Source organism: Bos grunniens, chromosome 20 (genome assembly GCF_055505025.1).
Source record: "Bos grunniens cultivar Pamir isolate PY7600 chromosome 20, Bosgru_T2T1.0, whole genome shotgun sequence".
NCBI classification, from domain to species: Eukaryota; Metazoa; Chordata; class Mammalia; order Artiodactyla; family Bovidae; genus Bos; species Bos grunniens.
This window is the reverse complement of record NC_141184.1, coordinates 33,519,752-33,542,936: the sequence shown is the minus strand read 5'-3', so window position 1 is coordinate 33,542,936 and position 23,185 is coordinate 33,519,752. Positions and strand designations below refer to the sequence as shown.

General features: G+C 39.2%; 1 protein-coding gene across 3 annotated transcripts in view; it reads right to left on the bottom strand.

Moving 5' to 3' along the window:
• IL7R (interleukin 7 receptor) overlaps nucleotides 1–20,156 on the bottom strand; it is a 35,756-nt gene extending 15,600 nt beyond the window's left edge. For all 3 annotated transcript variants that reach the window (XM_086361401.1, XM_086361403.1, XM_086361402.1), the window contains exons 1-2: nucleotides 19,996–20,156; nucleotides 14,983–15,121 (exon numbers count right to left, since the gene is read on the bottom strand). In XM_086361401.1, the coding sequence (XP_086217527.1) occupies nucleotides 14,983–15,121; nucleotides 19,996–20,077 (221 nt within the window). In that variant the 5' untranslated portion in view covers nucleotides 20,078–20,156. The remainder of the gene's footprint in view (nucleotides 1–14,982; nucleotides 15,122–19,995) is intronic.
• Between the last annotated feature and the right edge of the window lie 3,029 nt (nucleotides 20,157–23,185).

Genomic DNA, 23,185 nt, shown 5'->3' with positions numbered 1-23,185 from the left:
TTTTGATGTTCTGCAGAAATATATTGAAAAAAATAATGCATGTAAAGAAATATTGACAAAAAAGTTTAAATTAATCTAAAGGATTATATACAAGAAACCATATACACTACAGGGATTTCCCTGATGGTCCAGTGGTTAACAGTCTGTCTTCCAATGCCAGGGATGCAGATTCAGTCCCTGTTTGAGGAACTAGTAATAGGCTCCCACCTGCCCTGGGGCAGCTGGACCCTCGGGCCAAAAGTACTGAGGCTGCACATCACAACTAAAGCCCAGTGCAGTCATAAAATAAAATGTGTGTGTGTGTAAATCACTCAGTCGTGTCTGACACTTGGCAACCCCATAGACTGTAGCCCGCCAGGCTCCTCTGTCCATGGGATTCTCCAGGCAAGAATACTGGAATGGGTTGCCATTTCCTCCTCCAGGGAATCTTCTTGACCCAGGGATTGAACCCAGGTCTCCCAGATTGCAGGTAGAATCTTTACTGTCTGATCCACCAGGGAAAAACAACCCCTGCCCCCCACCTACCCCACATATAAGTAAATATTAAAAAAATACACTTAATAGGTAATTTTGGAATTTTTATAGGTAATTTTGGCTGAGTTCCACTTTTAATTGATCAACAAATTGTTAAATCAACTCTTCTCCCTATGCTTCTTGGATTAAATGCTCTAGGAACTGAATTCTGTCACTTCTGTGATCTCCTATTCCCTAAAAGATCAGACTTTCAGGAAATGCAAGAAAAGAGAATGTTGCCTACAATGCAGCTCCATCTAAAGCTCCAAATTGTACTCTTTCAAAAAATTCTTCCAGGGATGGAACCCACATCTCCTGTGTCTCTTACACTGCAGGCAAATTCTTTACTACCGAGCCAACAGGGAAGCCTACATGTACACCCTGCTGTATTAAAAATAGATAACCAGCAAGGACTTACAGTATAGCATGTGGAACTCTGCTCAGTGTTATGTGGCAGGCTGGATGGGAGTGGAGTTTGGGAAAATGAATACATATGTATGTAAGACTGAGTCCCTTTGCTGTTCACCTGAAGCTATAACTGTTTATTAATCAGCTAAATCTCCATACAAAAAGTTTTTAAAGTATGTTCCAGTTCCAGAATAGCTTATATCACACTAACCCCAACAAAAATCTACAATAAACTTTAAACAAGATATTTTTGAAAATACTATTTAAAAGCATTGGAGAATAATCAAAAATAAGCAGAAACTAAAGGGAATTTAATTCTTTGGAAAAGGGTGGGTTAGATCCTTCTTTCTATGTTGTTTGTTTTGTTTTATCTAAGGATACTTTGTGGTGGGCATTTAGAATCTAATAGAAGGCCACCTGATCTGCATCTTGAGAAATCTGTATGCAGGTCAAGAAGCAACAGTTAGAACTGGACATGGAACAACAGACTGGTTCCAAATAGGAAAAGGAGTACGTCAAGGTTGTATACTGTCACCCTGCTTATTTAACTTATATGCAGAGTACATCATGAGAAATGCTGGGCTGGAAGAAACACAAGCTGGAATCAAGATTGCCGGGAGAAATATCAATAACCTCAGAGATGCAGATGACACCACCCTTATGACAGAAAGTGAAGAGGAACTAAAGAGCCTCTTGATGAAAGTGAAAGAAGAGAGTGAAAAGGTTGGCTTAAAGCTCAACGTTCAGAAAACAAAGATCATGGCACTTGGTCCCATCACTTCATGGGAAATAGATGGGGAAACAGTGGAAACAGTGTCAGACTTTATTTTTTTGGTCTCCAAAATCACTGCAGATGGTGACTGCAGCCATGAAATTAAAAGACGCTTACTCCTTGGAAGGAAAGTTATGACCAACCTAGATAGCATATTCAAAAGCAGAGACATTACTTTGCCAATAAAGGTCCGTCTAGTTAAGGCTATAGTTTTTCCTATGGTCATGTATGGATGTAAGAGTTGGACTGTGAAGAAGGCTGAGTGCTGAAGAATTGATGCTTTTGAACTGTGGTGTTGGAGAAGACTCTTGAGAGTCCCTTGGACTGCAAGGAGATCCAACAAGTCCATTCTGAAGGAGATCAGCCCTGGGATTTCTTTGGAGGGAATGATGCTGAAGCTGAAACTCCAGTACTTTGGCCACCTCATGGGAAGAGCTGACTCATTGGAAAAGACTCTGATGCTGGGAGGGATTAGGGGCAGGAGGAGAAGGGGATGACAGAGGATGAGATGGCTGGATGGCATCACTGACTCGATGGACTTGAGTCTGAGTGAACTCTGGGAGTTTGTGATGGACAGGGAGGCCTGGCATGCTTCGATTCATGGGGTTGCAAAGAGTCGGACACGACTGAGCGACTGAACTGAACTGAACTGAGAAGGCCACAGTTCCACTGTCTTAAGTTACAGGACAGAATTTCATTTGGCCTGACTGGCTGGGTATTTTTAAGGGGGAAAAGCCTAGAAATGAGGAAGCTTTAGAGATAGAAGACACGGGGTTTATAGGTAAACTCTGCTTAAATTATTATATGTCCCCTTAATTATGCTAATGTGGAGGAAGCTCCAAGGAAACTGTGAAAATAGCTAGATAGTTCTAGAGAGAACTAAACAGATATTTTTGGTGCTGCCTGAGAAGAAAAATTTGGAGATTAATCTGTCTAATTAACAGAGTAACTAATTAAGTGAGTAACAGAGTTAAAATTAATGCTTGCCAGAGGAAGTTAGGGAGAAGGCAATGGCAACCTACTCCAGTACTCTTGCCTGGAAAATCCCATGGATGGAGGAGCCTGGTAGGCTGCGGTCCATGGGGTCGCTAAGAGTTGGACACGACTTCACTTTCACTTTCACTTTCATGCTTTGGAGAAGGAAATGGCAACCCACTCCAGGGTTCTTGCCTTGAGAATCCCAGGGACGGGGGAGCCTGGTGGGCTGCAGTCTATGGGGTCGCACAGAGTCGGACATGACTGAAGTGACTTAGCAGCAGCAGCAGAGGAAGTTATCGAAACCCAATAAATAAATAAACTTCCTTATTTTCAAAAGCACCCTTCCTACATTCAAAACCTGTTGCAAAAGCGCAGAAAAAGAAAAACATGACACATAGTCAAGACAAAAGGCAGTCAATGGAAATTGACCCTAAGATGACTCAGATATCGGAACCAGCAGAAAAGGACTTTTTAGCAGCTTTTGTAAATATGTTTAAGGGCTAAACAAAAAATGCTATCATAATTATTGAACAAATGTATAACTTTAGTGGAGAAGTGGAAACTAGAAAAGAGAGCAAAATGAAAATACTATAGTTGACAAGTACAAATTTAAAGTTTTAAAGGATGGCCTTAATAGCAGATAGAAGATGGCAGAAGCAGAGGTTGGTGAAGTTGAAGATAGATTAATAGAAAATATTCAGTCTGAAACAACAGAAACAAAGTCTTGTTGACCTGTGGGACAATATCAAGGGGACAAATAAATATGCAATTAGAGTTTCAGAACAAAAAGAGAGAAAGAATTTGGCTGAAAAATACTTAAAGAAATAATATTCCCCAAATTCCAAAATGTCGGAAAGCATATCAACTTCTGGGCTTAAAAAACTCAGCCAATTCAAGCAGAGTAAGTACAAAGGAAACCATATCTAGGGACATCATGGTAAAATGACTGAAAAGCAAAGGCAAATAAATCTTGAAAGCATGCAGAGAAGTAGATCACTTCTCATCAGAAATTATGTGACCCAGAAGACATTGGAATAATGTATTTAAGACTCTGGAAGGGGAAAAGTTGTCTGCTTTGAATCCTTATAATATAAAATATTCTTCAATAATGAAGGCAAAATAAGGATATTTCTAGCTATATAAAAGTTCAGATAAGTTGTTTTAGGAAGTTCCTTAGACCAAAGGGAAATAATACTAGGTGGAATTTCAGATCTATAGGAAGCAATTGCTGCTGCTGCTGCTGCTGCTAAGTCGCTTCAGTCGTGTCCAACTCTGTTCGACCCTGTAGACTGCAGCCCACCAGGCTCCCCCGTCCCTGGGATTCTCCAGGCAAGAACACTGGAGTGGGTTGCCATTTCCTTCTCCAATGCATGAAAGTGAAAAGTGAAAGTGAAGTTGCTCAGTCGTGTCCGACTCTTAGCAACCCCATGGACTGCAGCCCACCAGGCTCCTCCATAGGTGTACCATAATAAATATAAAAAACACCACCTATTTTCTTTTCATAAATTCTTTAGAGATAAAGATTGTTCAGGACTTCCTTGGCAGTCCAGTAGTTAAGACTCTGTGCTCCCAGTGCCAGAGGGACAGGTTCAATCCCTGGTCAGGGAACTAAGATCCTGCATGCCACACAGTGTGACAAAAAAAAAAAAAAAAGATTTTAAAAAACAAATAATAACTAAATAGACATTTCTCCAAAGAAGACATACAAAGGGCTAACAAACACATGAAAAGATGCTCAACATCACTCATTATCAGAGAAATGAAAATCAAAACCACTATGAGGTACCATTTCACATCAGTCAGAATGGCTGCGATCCAAAAGTCTACAAATAATAAATGCTGGAGAGGTTGTGGAGAAAAGGGAACCCTCTTACACTGTTGGTGGGAATGCAAACTAGTACAGCCACTATGGAGAACAGTGTGGAGATTCCTTAAAAATCTGGAAATAGAACTGCCTTATGATCCAGCAATCCCACTGCTGGGCATACACACTGAGGAAACCAGAAGGGAAAGAGACACGTGTACCCCAATGTTCATCGCAGCACTGTTTATAATAGCCAAGACATGGAAGCAACCTAGATGTCCATCAGCAGATGAATGGATAAGAAAGCTGTGGTATATATACACAATGGAGTATTACTCAGCCATTAAAAAGAAAACATTTGAATCAGTTCTAATGAGGTGGATGAAACTGGAGCCTATTATACAGAGTGAAGTAAGCCAGAAGGAAAAACACCAATACAGTATAATAACGCATATATATGGAATTTAGAAAGATGGTAACAATAACCCGGTGTACGAGACAGCAAAAGAGACACTGATGTATAGAACAGTCTTATGGACTCTATGGGAGAGGGAGAGGGTGGGAAGATTTGGGAGAAGGGCATTGAAACATGTAAAATATCATGTATGAAACGAGATGCCAGTCCAGGTTCGATGCACGATACTGGATGCTTGGGGCTGGTTCACTGGGACAACCCAGAGGGATGGTATGGGGAGGGAGGAGGGAGGAGGGTTCAGGATGGGGAACACATGTATACCTGTGGTGGATTCATTTTGATATTTGGCAAAACTAATACAATTATGTAAAGTTTAAAAATAAAATAAAATTTAAAAAAACAAATAATGTAACATTATTGTGAAATTAACAATATATATAGATATAAAATATATGACAGTAGTACAGAGGCTAGAAAGTGCTAAGTACAATTGTATTGTTCCAAGTTCCTTGTATTTTTCATGAAATAGTATATTAACTCTAAACTCTGATAAGAAATGGTTGAATATTGCAACACTTAATCTAAAAAGAAACAGTGCCCAAATGTGAAAATAAGGAAGACAAAGAATGTTTCAATAGTTCCATTTCTTTCAAAGAAGTTAAATTGATTACTAATAAGTTTTCCTACAAAGAAAATTTTATGTCCAGATAAAACTGGTGAATTCTATCATAAATGCCAATCTTACACAAATTCTCTCAGAAAATTGAGGAGAAATGAACCTTTCCCAACTTGTTTTATGAAGTTAGCTCAAGTCTGGTACCAAAAGCTGGCAAAGATATTACAGAAAAGAAATTTACAAATTAATATTCCCCATTTAAATGTTAATATATTGATGTTAACACATAATGATAAAGTAGGATGCATTGCAGGAAATCAAGGTAGGGTCAACAATCAAAGATCAATCAATATGATTCATCACATGAACAGAATAAAAAACATAAATAATCTAATCATCTCAGTTGGTGTAGAAAAAGCATATGGCAAAATTCAACATCCATTTACAACTAAACTCTCAGTAGACACTTCCTCAATCTGATAAGGGGTATTTCCCTTATCAGACGGTGGCTTAGACGGTGAAGCGTCTGCCTACCATTCGGGAGACCTGGGTTCGATCCCTGGGTCAGGAAGATCCCCTGGAGAAGGAAATAGCAAGCCACTCCAGTACTCTTGCCTGGAAAATCCCATGGATGGAGGAACCTGGTAGGCTATAGTCCATGGGCTTGCAAAGAGTTGGACACGACTGAGCGACTTGATTTCACTTATGGTTAAGAACACACTTGGTGGTGAACTAGTTAACAGTTTTCTCCTAAGATAAGGACAAAGCAGGAATATCTATTTTTCCTACTTTTATTCAACAGTATACTGTAAGTTCTAACCAGTGCATAAGGTAAGAGAAACAAATAAAAATCATTAGTTTGGAAAGAAAGAAAATGAAATTTTCTTTATTTTCAGACATGTTTGTTCACATGGAAAACTATAAAGATATTCCAACACAATTACAGGAACTAATATAGTGATTTCATTAAGGTCAGTTTATAAAAGTCAATCTTATTACTATAGTGTCCAAAAATTGGAAAATAAATTAAAAAAAATAACAGCTCCACTTATGATAGCAATAAAACATAAAATGCTTAGAAATAAAATTAATAAAAGATGTTTAAGGCCTTTCCAAAGGAAATTACAAAATATTCCTGACAGCTATTAAAGGAAATCTAAACAGAGAGCTACATTCATGGATTAGCAAATTGAGTGCTGAAAAGATGAAAGTTTCCCCCAAATTGGTATATATAATTTTAATAAAAATCTCAGCAGGACTTTTAAAAAATTGGGGAGCTTATTCTAAAATTTATGCGGAAACACAAAGAACTCAGAATAGCCAAACAACACTGAAAAAAAGCAGAACAAAGATGAAGGACTCGGAGACTTGATTTCGAACTTACTATAAGGTTATGACCATCAAGACAGCTTGGCACTGTCACAAGGATAGAAATATCGACCAATGGAAAATATAATGTTCTGAAATAGACTCATACATATAAGGTTAATTGATTTTAAATACATGCAACCAATGAATTCAGTGGAAACAAATCTCTTCAGCAAATAGTCCTGGAACAATTGAGCAAATATGTGGAAAATTTGAACCTCAATTTCACAAAAATTAATTGGGTATGGAGTATAGTTCTAAATATAAATACTAAAATTATGAACTGTTTAGAATAAAACATGAGAAAATATCTTCCTAACTTTGAGGGTAGACATAAATATAGTCATAACACAAAAACATTAAATATAAAAAAGAAAAATAAAATAAATTGGGCTGCATCAAATGAAAACCTTTTGCTTATTAAAATATGCCATTAATAAAATAAAATGGGAATAGCAGATTCATTGATAACAATTCATTAATAAAATGAAATAGCAGAAAATAGTTGTAGTACATATATCTAACATCATAATTGTATGTAGAGCATATGAAGAATTCACACCCAAGGGACAAATAATTCAATGAAAAAAGACAAAAGTCTAGCAGATATTTGCCAAGAGAATATATATAAATGGCCAACAGTATATGAAAAAGTGGTCAATGTTATTTGTCATTTGCAAAATGTAATAAAATCATGAGATACTATTTCAAAGTCAAATATTGGGAATGATGTGCAGTTCTCATACATTGAGAGAAGGAGAGTAGAATGATATAACTGCTTTGGAAAACTTGTTGGGCAGTTTCTTATAAAGGTAAATACACACCCCCCCAGTGATACAGTAATTCCACTCCGAGGTTTTTACTTCAAAGAAGTGAAAATTTATATTAAACTGATTTATGAAAGAATGTTAATGATAACTTAAAAAAGAATAATCTCAAACTTGAGAAAACTCAAATGTCCATCAAAAAACAAAGCATTAAAAATTTCACGCCAGTAAGAATGGCTGTGATCCAAGTCTACAAGCAATAAATGCTGGAGAGGGTGTGGAGAAAAGGGAACCCTCTTACACCGTTCATGGGAATGCAAACTAGTACAGCCACTATGGAGAACAGTGTGGAGATTCCTTAAAAAACTGGAAATAGAACTGCCATATGATCCAGCAATCCAACTGCTGGGCATACACACCGAGGAAACCAGAATTGAAAGAGACACATGTACCCCAATGTTCATCGCAGCACTGTTTATAATAGCCAGGACATGGAAGCAACCTGTATGTCCATCAGCAGATGAATGGATAAGAAAGCTGTGGTACATATACACAATGGAGTATTACTCAGCCATTAAAAAGAATGAATTTGAATCAGTTCTAATGAGGTGGATGAAACTGGAGCCTATTATACAGAGTGAAGTAAGCCAGAAAGAAAACACCAATACAGTATACTAACACATATATATGGAATTTAGAAAGATGGTAACGACAACCCTGTATGCGAGACAGCAAAAGAGACATAGATGTATAGAACAGTCTTTTGACTCTGTGGGAGAGGGAGGTGGGGGATGATTTGGGAGAATGGCTTTGAAACATGTATAATATCATATAAGAAATGAATCACCAGTCCAGGTTCGATGCAGGGAAGCTTGGGGCTGGTGCACTGGGATGACCCAGAGGGATGGTATGGGGAGGGAGGTGGGAGGGGGGTTCAGGATGGGGAACACGTGTACACCTGTGGCGGATGCATGTTGATGTATGGCAAAACCAATACAATATTGTAAAGTAAAAAAAAAAATTGTGATGAATTTGCTGGAGTATAGCTGATTAACGATGTTGTGTTGGTTTCAGGTGTACAACGAAGTGATTTGGTTATACATACACATGTATCTAGGGCTTTCCAGTGGCTCAGCAGTAAAGAATCTGCCTGTCAGTGTAAGAGACACGGGTTTGATCCCTGGGTCAGGATGATCCTCTGGAGGAAGTCATTGCAACCTACTCTGGTATTCTTGCCTGGGTAATCCCGTGGACAGAGGAGTTTGGGAGTCAGACAAGACTTAGCAGCTAAACAACAACAACAAAAACTACAAAAACGTACATGTATCTATTCTTTTTCAAATTCTTTCCCACTTAGATTGTTACATAATATTGAACAGAGTTCCCTGCGCTATACAGTAGGTCTTTGTTGGTTATCCATTTAAAAAAAGCAGTGTGTACCTCTCAATCCCAGACTTCCTAACTATCCCTCTCCTCAACCCTTCCTCCCTGCTAACTATTACAGAGAGATATTTACTTAACTTATATATTTAGGTAAAGAAATAAAACCTCACAATCTAACTTTGATCAATAATTTGTAAAGATGGATGAGGACAATAGTAAAAGTTCAAAAAAAAATCTATGGTATATTTGAACAGTGGAATTAATACTCAGCAATTGGGAAGATGAGCTATGAGATAAGCAAACCATGGATAAATCTCAAAAACATTTTGTTGTGTGAAAAAAGTCAGACAGAAAAGAGGGAGCAGTATATTATTTCATTTATAAGAACTATCAGAAATCAGCAAAACCAAAGGGCGATAGAATTCAAAACTGTGATTTCTCACAGGAGATGAGAGATTGAAAGGGGACATGATGAGTCCTTCTAGGGGGAAAGGAATTTTCTGCATCTCAACTGAGGTGATGGCAACATGTCATATATGTTTCTCAAAACTCATTTAGTATTTGTACATTTTACCGTAGGTAAACTTTATCCCCCAAGTGAACTGTAATCAAAAAAGAAAGTAAAATGAAATTAACAAATGACATAAACATTAAATTAAAGCAGAGTGTCTATTCTCACTGTAAAAATAAACAATGCAGAGTAAAAGGAAAATTACTCATTTCTCTTCTTTCCTTCAATCCCCAGCTTGATTTACATCTCTTGTGATAACCATGGTTACCAGTTTGTTTTCCCAACATGCCCTTTAAATCCAGCCACAGAGTCCTAAAAAGAAGTTAACTGGGTCAAATTGGAAGTGAGGATGGTGGAAGAAAATGGTTGGCTTCTGTGAAGAGAATTCTTTTCATTAATCAGATTTTTTTTAGAAAAGAAAAAATATGGAGAGTATATTCTCCAAAGGTCCTTTGCTACCCACAATTTAGAATGTGTGTTGGTTTTCTGTGGTCAAACTGGATGTGTGTACACTTTTCTCTGCATATGCATATATAAGCCCTTTCCAGGATCATTCCTGAGCTCTCTAGCAGATGTGTGTGGAATGTTCAATTGCAGATCTGTGGCATGTAGGAATGTTCCAGTACTGTTGGACATTTGAGAAGAATCTAAAATGATATTCTCAATTCATTCTTGCTTTTCAAGAAATGTGAGTAATGAGCAACAACAATAAAGCATCACCACATGGCTGTCTTACAAGGCTGCTGCTGCTGCTGCTGCTAAGTTGCTTCAGTCGTGTCCGACTCTGTGCGACCCCATAGATGGCAGCCCACCAGTCTCCACCGCCCCTGGGATTCTCCAGGCAAGAACACTGGAGTGGGTTGCCATTTCCTTCTCCAATGCAGGAAAGTGAAGAGTGAAAGTGAAGTCTCTCCGTCGTGTCGGACTCTTAGCGACCCCTCAAGGCTGGGCACCCTTTAAGGGCCCTGAGCGCTAGGGCCTGCTCTTTGTGGAGAAGCCATGACAGGGGACTAAGAGACAACTGTGGTCTAGAACAGACAGCCTCGTTTCGTGCCACTGACCCTGGCTTCAGGTGACCAGAGGAAATTCAGTGTCTCCTGTGAGTGGCTCAACTCGAGTCAGTCCAATTCATTTCCATTCACTCAATTAAATTAAAACAACTTACTTGGTGCTAAGTGTCTATTGCTAGGATTAGGAATGTTCTAGGACTACACTCCTCAACACAATGGCCACAGCCCCTCATATAGATATTGAATCTTTGAAATATGGCTTGTCTAAATTGAGATGTGCTCCAAATAGGAAATATCAGATTTTGAAGATGTAGATATTCAAAATACCTCATGAATATTTATGTTCATACTGTTCATATTTTTTGTTCATGTAGGTTGAAATGATAATATTTTGGCAATATTACATTAAATAAGACATTATCAAAATTAATTTTCACTTATTTTTTTTTAAACGTGGCTACTAGACAATTTAAATTACATTTTGAACTGTGGTGTTGGAGAAGACTCTTGAGAGTCCCTTGGACTGCAAGGAGATCCAACCAGTCCATTCTGAAGGAGATCAGCCCTGGGATTTCTTTGGAAGGAATGATGCTAAAGCTGAAACTCCAGTACTTTGGCCACCTCATGTGAAGAGTTGACTCATTGGAAAAGACTCTGATGCTGGGAAGGATTGGGGGCAGGAGGAGATGGGGACGACAGAGGATGAGATGGCTGGATGGCATCAGTGACTCGATGGACGTGAGTCTCAGTGAACTCTGGGAGTTGGTGTTGGACAGGGAGGCCTGGTGTGCTGCGATTCATGGGGTCACAGAGTCGGACATGACTGAGCGACTGATCTGATCTGATATCACTCCCACATTTGTGGGTCATATTATATTTCTGTTGAATAGAGCTGTTTAGGGTATTTTAGTGGGGAGGAAAGATCACTACAGGTTACCCAAGTAGACTCAGAGGCTAGCAAGATTGGCCCCATGGAGGACATCAACCCTAAGCTACTTACGCAAATTCCTTTTTTCTGAAAATAGAGACTTCGGGGGACCACAGGATTCTTCACCTCAATGCCACTTTCCTCAATCTCCTACAAACTTGTGTAGTTTAGTGTGATAAACACATTTCTCTTGTTGGTGCAAACAGGTATTTACATGGAAATACTAAAAACAAACCACAGAGGTTATTCCTCATTTGGTCCTAAAAGACAGAATCTTCTCAAAAGTTAGTATGGTTTAGAAAGGACTAGATTAACAACACTTGACAGATATTGCCAGTTAAGTCAGGAATATGAGGTAGCCTGGGTTGGATGTAGCCTGTGATGTTGGTGGTAATTGATGAAAAAAAAAAATGACATATTTGAAGTGGTATCTGTAGGTGGCACATGGGAGTGACTGTGGTGCCTTCACGAATGTGGAAATAAAGGAAATACAACTACCTTCTGAGAGCTGCCTGTGAAAATTATGCAAACAGCTAAAAAGCAGGGGCCCAAATTTACATGCCTATGGTGTCCACGTGGGTAATAAAAATGAGAAGAGTGGGCTAACTTCAGGGCTGAGATTTAATTCCCCATCTATAGAAGCCATCAGAATTCTGTTCAGTTGATTTTTGCTGTCTGGGACCAGTATTACCAAGTCTGAATTTCAAAGAGATACCTAGATTTTTAAAGGCTAGCAACTAAATTAAAAAAGAAAATTAACCACTTTGAGATCTGAATCAAATAACTCTGGTTTTATCAATAAAATCAACCAACAGATTTCCTTTGTTTTGCTTCTATATTTACTGAACCTTTGGATCACATGTTTAAATGAAAATCCCATGACACAAAATTAAATATCATTTACAGGCACCAACCACAAGCCAAACACTAATCCTCCTACCCCAGTGTGAACGGTTGTTGTGATCAGACTTTAAATGTGATTCTTGAGTCACAGAGCTAGTTATTGGTTGTATTGATTATTAGGATGACAACTTCCCTGCCTGTTTCTGGAGCTTCAGCTTTGTCACTGCCAGTACCTGGGAGCCGGTTAGGGTGCTGGTGAACAAAAGTTTCTAGGTCCCCCAGTGAGAATGGATTTATACTGATGTATGATCTACTGCCCTTTCTGTCACCTCCCCTCAAAGACTTGAGCGTGGGATGAATATTTAGGTCACTACAAGAGTTGCATTTATCCATGTCAAGTTGTCACTTGGCATGCTGGTCATTTGCCTCTGTGATTTTGGCTAGTCTATCTCCAAGAGATGGATCCACATGTTGAACATGAAATTATTGGTTTCTAAGTCTGGGAGTCTGGTGGCCAGATCAGGCAGGTGGTAAGTGCTTGTTGGAAAATGACCCTGGTGAGTCCTCTGGGAAACATCTGGTTTCCATCAAAAATCCCACCTGTGTAAAGACTTCAGCAGAACTCAGTTTTCAGTGATTTCCAATTTCTTTCTTTATAAATTTATATTCACAGAAAAAAAGGAAAAGCTTGCATAAAGCAATTTTGGGGGAAAGAAGTCCAAATTTAGCAGCAAATTCAACACTATTTAAGGGGGCTTTAACTTGAGCTACAGCCCCAGGTGGCCCTAAGTGGTAAAAAAAACAAAACAAAACAAAACAAAACACAAAATCCTGCCAATGCAGAAGACATAAGAGATGCAGGTTCGATCCCTGGGCCGAGAAGATCCCCTGGAGGAGGGCACGGCAACCCATTCCAGTATTCTTGTCTGGAGAATCCCAGGAGGAGCCTGGTGGGCTATAGTCCATAGAATCACAAAGAGTCAGGTATGACTGAAATGACTTAACACACACTTAACTTGAGCTACACGGCTGCTCAGAATCCAGGAGTTGCACGAATCTTCCCCTCAAGTTGTGGCTAACTGCGAAAATGACTGCCCTCCAGAAGCATCTCAGCCTACTAAGGGCTTCATGCTTACTTTTTAACGTGGAAAACATGTCTTAAAACAATCCCTTTCCAATGGGAATATCTGAATCCAAGCTAGCAACCCAAACAGAGGCTACGGACAGGTTAAAATATGACAGGAGAAATCAAGAGACTTGTGAAAGGAAGTGGGGAAGTTTGTTCAAGTGGCCAAGGAAGTGGTCAGACACTGTTATGAGTGAAAGTGGACAGAAGGTCAACCTCCGCCTCTCCAAATAAAACCACTGCTGTTTACCACCCAGCTGGCTGGAGAGGCAGAGCAGACCTCTGTGTCAGAGGGGGTTTTGCCCACAAAAATGATGTGCATCTTTTGAATGAGTTGTTCAGCAGCTTTAGTGGAGTGTACTTGTTGCAAAGACTTTGGACATTGTAGGTTCCTCTTCTCTAGATGTATGTTATTCCTGGAAAGCATGTGATAGAAGTGAACTGACAGAGGCAGAATGAGAACACACTATGGCACTCAAGTTCAAGGTCATATTTATCCAAAGATCTTAGCAGGAGACATTGCATGCCCAGAGGCAGGGAATTAACATAAGACATGGGATCCAGGGCTTGTCAAGACCATGTATTGTGGGAGATTGGCTGTCTATGGAATATAAGAAGCCCTCTTTTACTACTGGTAGATTTTGACTCATTTTCCTTACTACACAACTAACTAAAATTAGGTCATCTGATATGAATTTGGAAATAGCCACAAGTCAGAATTTCATGACAGAGTATTTTTTTTAAGTGATCAGAGATAGTAACTATTGGCAACAAGAGATGTTTTGTGGAAGAGGGAGAAGATAAGTTCTCTGAGCTCTTTACTAAACTTTCAAATCCGCTAAGAGACTTTCTCTTTCTTTTTACCTTTCTTAGTGGCTCCGTGAAACCCAGAGTCAATTTCTTCCTGTGGATTTTTAGAAAACTGGTATCGGCAACTGGCTGGGTGGCCGTTGGGTCTAGATTCACAGAGTTTTGACTTAGTGCCTCTTTTTCATTACTTATTACATACTGGATGTATCATCTAATTAAATAATTGAAGTATTAAATTATTTAACCATCACATCTCCCTATGAGGTGGTATTTAACAGGTGAAGAAACAAAGGAATAGATAAGCTACACAACTTACTGTAGGTTAAAAAGCTAGTTAAGTGCTCGTGTTAGGATCAGAAACCAGGCACCCGCCCAGGAATATGGCTTGAAGACACTAGATTGTTCCATGTTGGGCAAAGAGCCATTAGGGGAGGAGTGAACCAGGACAATCAGAATTTAAATTCTGCCATGAAGTCAGGAGGGATGTGGGACCTCCCACATCCACACCATCATTTGGCTGTAGCAGCGAGGACCTGAAAGATGAGCTCCTGAGTGTTTCTTTGCTTGAGTCTCTTGGTGAAAGACAAGGAGTTTGAGGAAGTTTTTGGAATTTACTTGATTTTAATATTTGATAATTAGCCCCCACACTCTCCTTCGCAGCTGTTGCTGTGCAGTATATGAAAGAGAGATCAAGGATTTCTAAGCACCCATTGAAGGCACCATTCCTCACCATATTTCAAATTCCAGATTGGTGCTGTTGATGTCCGAGTCATCAAACATGCAGGTCAGCAAGTGCTGGAGTCCATCCACTTCCAGCTGACTGTAGCATGAGAATGAGTAGTCATCCAGTTCTGCATCGTCAAAATCTCCTGGCAAGGAACAAACCTACAGATGTTAATGAAGCCAAGAAGTGCCCTCTTGTGCAATCTGAACTGATGTTGCTGAAATGGTAGCCTTTCACGGCAGACATGAAGGAGTGGTGATTGTTTGTCTAAAGAAGGAAAGCCCAAGGGCAGAGGCAAGGAATAGGACTTCAAAAAATAAATAAATAAATAAATAAATAAATAAATAAAATAAAAGCAAACAAAATGACAAAACTCAAACAAAGCTTAATGAGCACAGATTTTTTCCTAACAGAAAAAAGTCATCACAATTGTCTCCAAAGATTTATAAATATCTTGCTATTGGGCAAGTGCATTGGAAATCTAGAATGAGACACTAAACACATCCTTTCTTTTATATAATGAGTATTTCTTTTGTTAGTCTATACATTTAAATGAGATACTCTATTATTTATGTGCCACCTAATCTAACCTTGTACTTTATTACTAATCTTCCTTTATTGCCTCCCAAGAATTGTTTTTGAATGAATGAAAGATGATAGCTATCTTGCAGTGAGAAGTTCACGTCTTAAAATGGTAGCTTCCCCTTACCTAAACAGATATCCCACTTAAAAGTCCTATTGATTTTTCCCATTGTGTGAATATTTATTTAAAGCCACTTGTCTTAAGCTACTAACTGAGGCAAACAGGATCAGAAAAAATTACATCACAGGACTCAGACCTGGTGGAGCTTCCCATGAATCTTAAAGATACTACTTCTGTGCTAATATATCCTCATTTTAGAGATATTGTGTTTTATGAATATGAGCAAAATTTTAGAAGCATGCGGGAAACCAGAATTTTTATGCCATTGCTTTTGGAAAGTACTGTCTTTCAGAAATAGTATTTGATTTCTTAAGATGGATTGAGGCCCCTAAGATTAAATATATATATTTGTGTGTATATTTAATAGTATTTAATAAAGAAAAATATGTCATCAAAGATACTCCATCTGGGATCTGAGAAAATCCAGAGTAACCAAAGCCATTCTTGGAGAGATTGAGTGTGAGCTATGACTGCTTCAAGGTCCATTGATACTGAAATTACTTTGGCCACTGATACTAGAAAATTGAAGCTCCAGGGGTTGGGGAGATCCCTTGGAGAAGGGCATGGCAACCCACTCCAGTATTCTTGCCTGGAGAATCCCCATGGACAGAGGAGCCTGGTGGGGTCGCAAAAAGTCAGACATGACTGAGCTACTAAGCACAATACAACACAGCACTGGCTTTAAATAGGATAGAGAATATACTGAAAATTAAACCCCAACTGAGTATCCTGAAGGCCATGGGATTACAGACAGAACCCTCTTTACTTCAACAACCCAGTAGTTCTTTGGGAAAATTAGTAAAGCTGGTTGTGAGTGAACCAACCAGTTGAGAGAAAGGTCAGTTCAGTCAAAGCAACAAATCTTGAAGAGCCGCACCTAGGTAAGAGCTGCAGGCGCTGCTCTTTCTGACTATACCTAGAGTCTATCGAGCTCACAATTCTGCCACCAGCAGACTCCTGATGCTGGGAAAGATCTAAGGCAGGAGGAGAAGGGGACGACAGAGGATGAGATGGTTAGATGGTATCACCCACTTAAAGGACATGAGTTTGAGCAAACTCCAGGAGTTGGTGATGGACAGGGGAGTCTGGCGTGCTGCAGACCATGGGGTTGCAAAGAGTTGGACATGACTAAGTGACTGAACTGAACTGTATTTCAGCTGGACATGGCCCTCTTTTTAATGGCAGTTTTAAATAATGAGGGGCAGTCCACTATTCGGGGCTTCCATGTCAAAATATATTTGCTCCTAATATTACAGAGTGAGGTCCAGTCCCCTAATTGCTGGCACCTTTCTTGATGGAATGATTCTGGGTGGCTTTAGCCTGCCCTTATCTGGCAGTACTCATGCACTCTAAATATTTTCTCTTCCTTAGAACGTCTACCAATCTGGTACAATAGAACCTACATTACTCTTTGGATTCAGACATTTGTGGGTCAACTTTGTCTCCAAAACTCTTTAACTCTTAAGCCAGAGAGAGCAGACTTTAGTAGATTCTGAGTATCAACAGAACAAAGCACTCCTGCTACCCTTAGCTATCCAATCTGGCAAAGCAAATTTGCTGTATATTCTTATGCATTCTGTAAAGCAGTGACCACTTACAATAGCCAAGACATGGAAGCAACCTAAAGGTCCATTGACAGTTGAATTGATAAAAAAAACATGTAGTATGTATATATATATATATATATATGTGTGTGTGTGTGTGTGTGTGTGTATGTATGTGTGTGTGTGTGTGTGTGTATATATATATATATATATATATATATATATATATTGGAATATTACTCAGCCATGAAAAAGAATGAAATAATTGCTATTATTTGCTGCAACATGGATGGATGCAGAGACTATCATACTAAGATAAGTAAGTCAGACAGAGAAAAATAAATATCATATGATATTGCTTATATGTAGAATCTAAAAAAAATGATACAAATGAAATTATTTACAAAATAAAAATAGATTCACAGACATAGAAAACAAACTTACCTAATTTACCAAAGGGTGAAAGGTGGGGTGGGAGGCAGATAAATTAGGAATTTGGGATTAACATATACATACTACTATATATAACATAGGTAAATAATAAAACACTACTGCAAAGCACGGGGAACTATACTCAATATCTTGTAATAATCTATAATGGAAAAGAGTCTGAAAAAGACATATACATATGTGTGTGTGTGTCTCTCTATATACGTATAACTGAATCACTTTGCTCTATACTTGAAACTAACACAACATTGTAAATTAATGATACTTCCATGAAAGAGAAAAAAGTAGTGGTCATATAGTTAAAATGGCTGTGTTTTGAGAAATAGCTCATTGGTTGTTTAGCAGGTTCTGAGCTCACTGATTCTGAGCCAAAGTTGCTTTGTAAACAAGAAAAGTCCCCTCAATAACCTGCAAAATTGCATGGCATTTTACAGAGAGAATGTCATATCTGCTCTCAGCTTAATTAAGAGTCATATACACAGTGGTTAAGACCTTCAGCACCAGAGCTGGACAGATGTGGATTTAAATCCTGGCTGTTCCACTGTGTAGCTGTGATCCTTCATCAGATCCTCTCTAAGCTTCAGGGTTCTGATATTTAAATTCATGTTATTATGAGGAATCACTGAGTACAAAGATCTTGCTTAGAACACAGAAAACACTCAATAAGGGCTAGCTAAGACTATTATCACATTCTTTGAGAAATAAAGAAAAGGTGAAAAAAAAAAGAATTCTAATTCAAAGGATATACATGAAATCTTTGGGGGTTCCTTTGAAAAAGAGTGTTTTGTCAAAGGTATTATTATGACTACAGCTTTGAAATTACATAGAGCTTATGAATAGTGAGTTTTTTAAAATGCTCACTATAAAAATTAGAATTTTTGAAATATGTGTTACAGACAAGAATGTGGTTCTTGTGGTTTAGAAGTTTTCCTACTGGAAGGGCTTAGTTGATTAAAAGTATAAATGATTTGGATTTTTAAAAAAGTATCTTCTTTTGATAACTCTTATGCTTATCAGAGAACTAACTTATCTTTAACAAAGAGCAGTTGATTATTTTGAATTCCTGACACCTCAAACCGAGAAGTATTTTGATGTAATCATGTGGATGGGTGGTTACAGATCTCTTAAAAAATACCCTGAAGTTTAAAAAGTTGAAGTGAAAACTCAGCTTTCAATTAGAATCCTTAATTTGTTTTTAAAATAAAATGACCTCTGTGTTGGGTAGGGAAGCAGAAGGGATATATTATATTCCAAAGGGTAAGATTTATGTGTTACCTGCCAAGCATCTGTTTGTACAGACACAAGACAACATTTACCATGAAATAATTATCATCCCCCACAAAGTGATTCATTCACAGTCACACTATAAAAATGTCAACCCTCTGAAAATTCCATTAACTAAAATATGCTAGGGATTTCCTTCCTTAGTGATTACATGACTTAAGCTATCTAAGCTGAGTCATTAGGCTGACGTGCTTGATATCTTCACTAGGCAAATACTTTTTAAATCTTAAAGTGAAAGCAGTTAATTTTCAGGAACAATTTGGTGGTCCAAGTTTCCAGGTGGCTCCTCTGGGCCACTTCACCCTTGAGTAATTTCAGTTGTAATTACAATAGATTTACAAATTAGACAGCATCTGCCTCTAGGTACTAAGTATTTAAGGATTTTAAAGATAATTATTATATGATGATAAATTCATTGGCTGGATACAGTTAAACATATTTCAAAGAGAACTCATTCAGATCTTACCCCATTCAGTTATTCACTAAGAATACCACATGATCACACCAAAACTAAAGTATTTTGAAGAAATTTTCAAATATTTGTTAAATGTCTACTATGTTCTAGATACTGGAGTAGGTGCTGAGAAAACAGCAAAGGTAAGTGCAGACAAAGTGGTTGTTTCTAGATATTATTTTATCTTGAAAGTGGTGTTTTCGGAGCCTCCTAAAAAGCTAAAGCAAAACAAAATGAGCTTCTTTTCTTGGCAAGGTAAAGTTACCTTGAAGGTTCTCTAACAAGCATAACCATTGTGTCTCTATGGGTGTTCTTTTTGTAAGATCAGAGGCATCAACAAATATTTAAGATTCATATTGGGAGAGTCAAGTGCATCCCTTAACAATTCTAAGCCTTTATAGACCACTTGCAGTTTTGGCCCCAGGCCCCCTGTCCTGGTGGTTAGAACAGGCAAAATGGTGGTAAGCCCTCAAACTCCCTTAAATTTAACCCAGTGCCCCATTCCAGTCTATTAGGGATCTGAGCAACCGAAATAGATGCTAGGAATCATCTGAAATCCTGAAGAAAAATCAGAAATGACTCACCATTCTCTGCATAGCCGCTTTCTCCAGAAACGGCTTGAAGTAAATAGAAAAGCGTACCCAAAGCAATACTTAGAAGTGTCATTCTGAGAGAAACAGAGGAGACAGCAAGCGCGTGAGCCTATGCGTAGGAATGAATGAGAGAGAGAGAGAGAGAGAGCAACTTAAATCTATAGCTTTAGGACTTTATACTTGTTTAACCACAGGGGGGAAGTAGGGGGGAAGTCTAAACAGAAGAAAAGAAGGCAAGTGCCAGAAACAGGAAGTGTGAGTAAAAGTATTGCTGTTGTAAGCAGAAGCAGAGGAAAGGAAGGGATGGAGCCTTTCAGAGGCTGGTACCTCTTTGGCATCCCTGGCTGCCCCCAAATGTACTGGCCTTATTTCAGATGGAGGTGGTGGATTCAAATCTAGGCTTGAACTATCTTAGATCCACTTTAAAAGAATCATGAGACAAAAATCTAAACAGACAAAGTTTATCAATTGCTTGTCTGACTGAGTGTTGCTGTAAAGGAAGACTGTGCACTTAATGAAGTCATTTATTGAGGGTATATTTTAAATTGTCTACCTCCCATCTCTGAACATACATGATAGAGTTCCACAAATACAGTCACTTTTCTGTTGTGTTTTTTGTGTATTTCTGGTGGTTACTTATGCCTCATCCATCGTAGCAGGCACTTGAGAATTACTTGTTTAATGTAGAAGTTGCCAAGCTATGGCCCAGGAGCCAAATTTGGCCCACTACTTGTTCTTGTGGTGGGCTGCCCTGGTGGCTCAGACCGTAAAGAATCAGCCTGCTATGCAGGAGACCTGGGTCCGATCCCTGAGTTGGAAAGATCCCCTGGAGAAGGGAATGGCAAGCCACTCCAGTATTTTTGCCTGGAGAATTCCATGTACAGAGGAGCTTGGTGGGCTACAGTCCATGGGGTCACAAAGAGTTGGATACGACTGAGCGACTAACACATACACTTGGTCTTATAAGTAAAGTTGTGTTGAGACATGGTTGCTTTGTTATTGTATCGTCACAGTAAAGTCACTGAGACAGAAACTGTACATTACACAAAGTGTAAAATCTTCACTGTCTGGCTCTTTACAGAAAAAATCTGCCGACCCTTTGTTTAATGGATTAAACAATTTTCTCTGTGTATTTAAAATAGGATTCTATTTGTGAAAATCTGATAGCCACACAGCTTTTCAAGAATATAAGGTACATGCATGCCACACTGGTACCAACGTATACAGGACAAAATTCTGAGACAATGATAGAGGTCTTTCAGACTCTCCTTAAACTAGTTTGTCCATAAAAACTGTCCTCAACACAGCCTCATGGTTAAAACAGTGATATTTGTCAAGCCTGGCTGTGTGCATGCTAAGTCGCTTCAGCATCCAACTCTTTGCTATGGACTGTAGCCTGCCAGGCTCCTCTGTCCATGGACTTCTCTAGGCAAGAATACTAGAGAGGGTTACCATGCCCTGCTCCAGGGGACCTTCCTGACCCAGGGATGGAACCCACAGCTCCTATGTTGCGGGAAGATTCTTTACCGCTGAGTCACCAGGGAAGCCTAAGCCTGGATGACTTCTTAGTAATTGTTGGATGCTCTTCCACATCATTGGTGTTCAGAGTCATAGGTAGATAGCAGTTCTGCCATCAACACACTTTTGCTTACGTCTGTGGATAATCTAACCTGGATTCTGGCCCTGAAATACCACTGTCTTGATTCACCTTTTTTTTTTTTTAGAAAAATCCACAAGACTGTGAATATAGGATGACAATTACAGAGATGCTGAATGGACAGTGACATAAACTTCTGTTCAATTCACTGTTACTGAGTAACATCGGTCCTATGAACCTGTAAGAATGCTATGGGAAAGTGGGAAAGTGTTAGTCACTCAGTCGTATGGGACTCTTTGAGACACCATGGACTGTAACCCTCCAGGCTCCTCTGTCAATGGGACTTTCTAGGCAAGAATACTGGAGTGGCCATTTCTTCCTCCAGGGACTCTTCTCAACCCAGAAATTGAACCCAGGCCTCCTGCATTGCAGGCAGATTCTTTACTTTCTGAGCCACCAGGGAAGCCCCAAGAATGGCTATAGTAACCAAGATGAATAACATCCCTTGCCCCAGTGTAAAACAGTCTTAGAAAGCCACATGAGTTAGCTTGTCTTATTGTTACAGGTGGGCTTCCTTGGTGGTTCAGTTAGTAAAGAATCTGCCTGCAATGCAGGAGGCCTGGGTTTGATCCCTGGGTTGGGAAGATCCCCCGGAGAAGGGCATGGCAACCCACTCCAGTATTCTTGCCTGGAGAATCCCCATGGACAGAGGAGCCTGGCAGGCTACAGTCCATGGGGTTGGAAAGAGTCGGACAAGACTGAGCGACTAAGCACATTGTTGCAGGTACTGTGACAAACTTGTAAGAGGTGAAAAGAAGAGGTGGGGCATTTGTGCTAGTCCCTGGAAGCTCCTCTTCAGAGTTGAGGCAGACCCAGTGCCAGACATGGGGTGCCTAGTTCATAACGTCATACAATGGATTACAAATTCAAAGAACATTTTAAAGCAAGAAGCCAACTGAATGGGACACAGTCTACCTCCTCCATCTGCTGAGGCCTTCTTTTGACATTTTCCACACATCTTCCATGAAGAGTGACATAAATAAACGGTGACAATTTTGTGCATCAAATGATAATTTGTGTTCTCACTTCTGATTTTTCTTTGAATGCTCAGTTAGACAATTATAAGCCTGATTGCGTGTTGGGCTGAATATCCTTTCAAGAAAGCTGCAATTATAAATTTCCATGAACTAAGTGTTCAAAGAAAAATCACAAATTATAGCCATCCAGCAACACAGACCTCATGAACTGCTCACAGGCTGTCACTCCATGGGTGAGTAATTGGGTCATGTCTCTTTAAATTCTCTTGTTTATCATTCAAGTGGACTATCATTTTGATTGTATCTCTTTCCTTTAGTTGTGAAGATGTAAAAGAACAAAGTCAAGACACAATATTTTGGTACAGCATGTGCTAGTTGGCTCAGGGGATTTCCACGGGTATACTTACTCTCTTCGGGTGGGGCAGGAGATGCTGAAGGACCTCAGAGAGAAACCTTTATTAAATGTGGGGAACTCAAAGATGAGAAGCTTCACTTGTCCCTCTAGAGATTCTGGGGGAGCAGTGGTGCCTTCCTTACTTTCTTTACC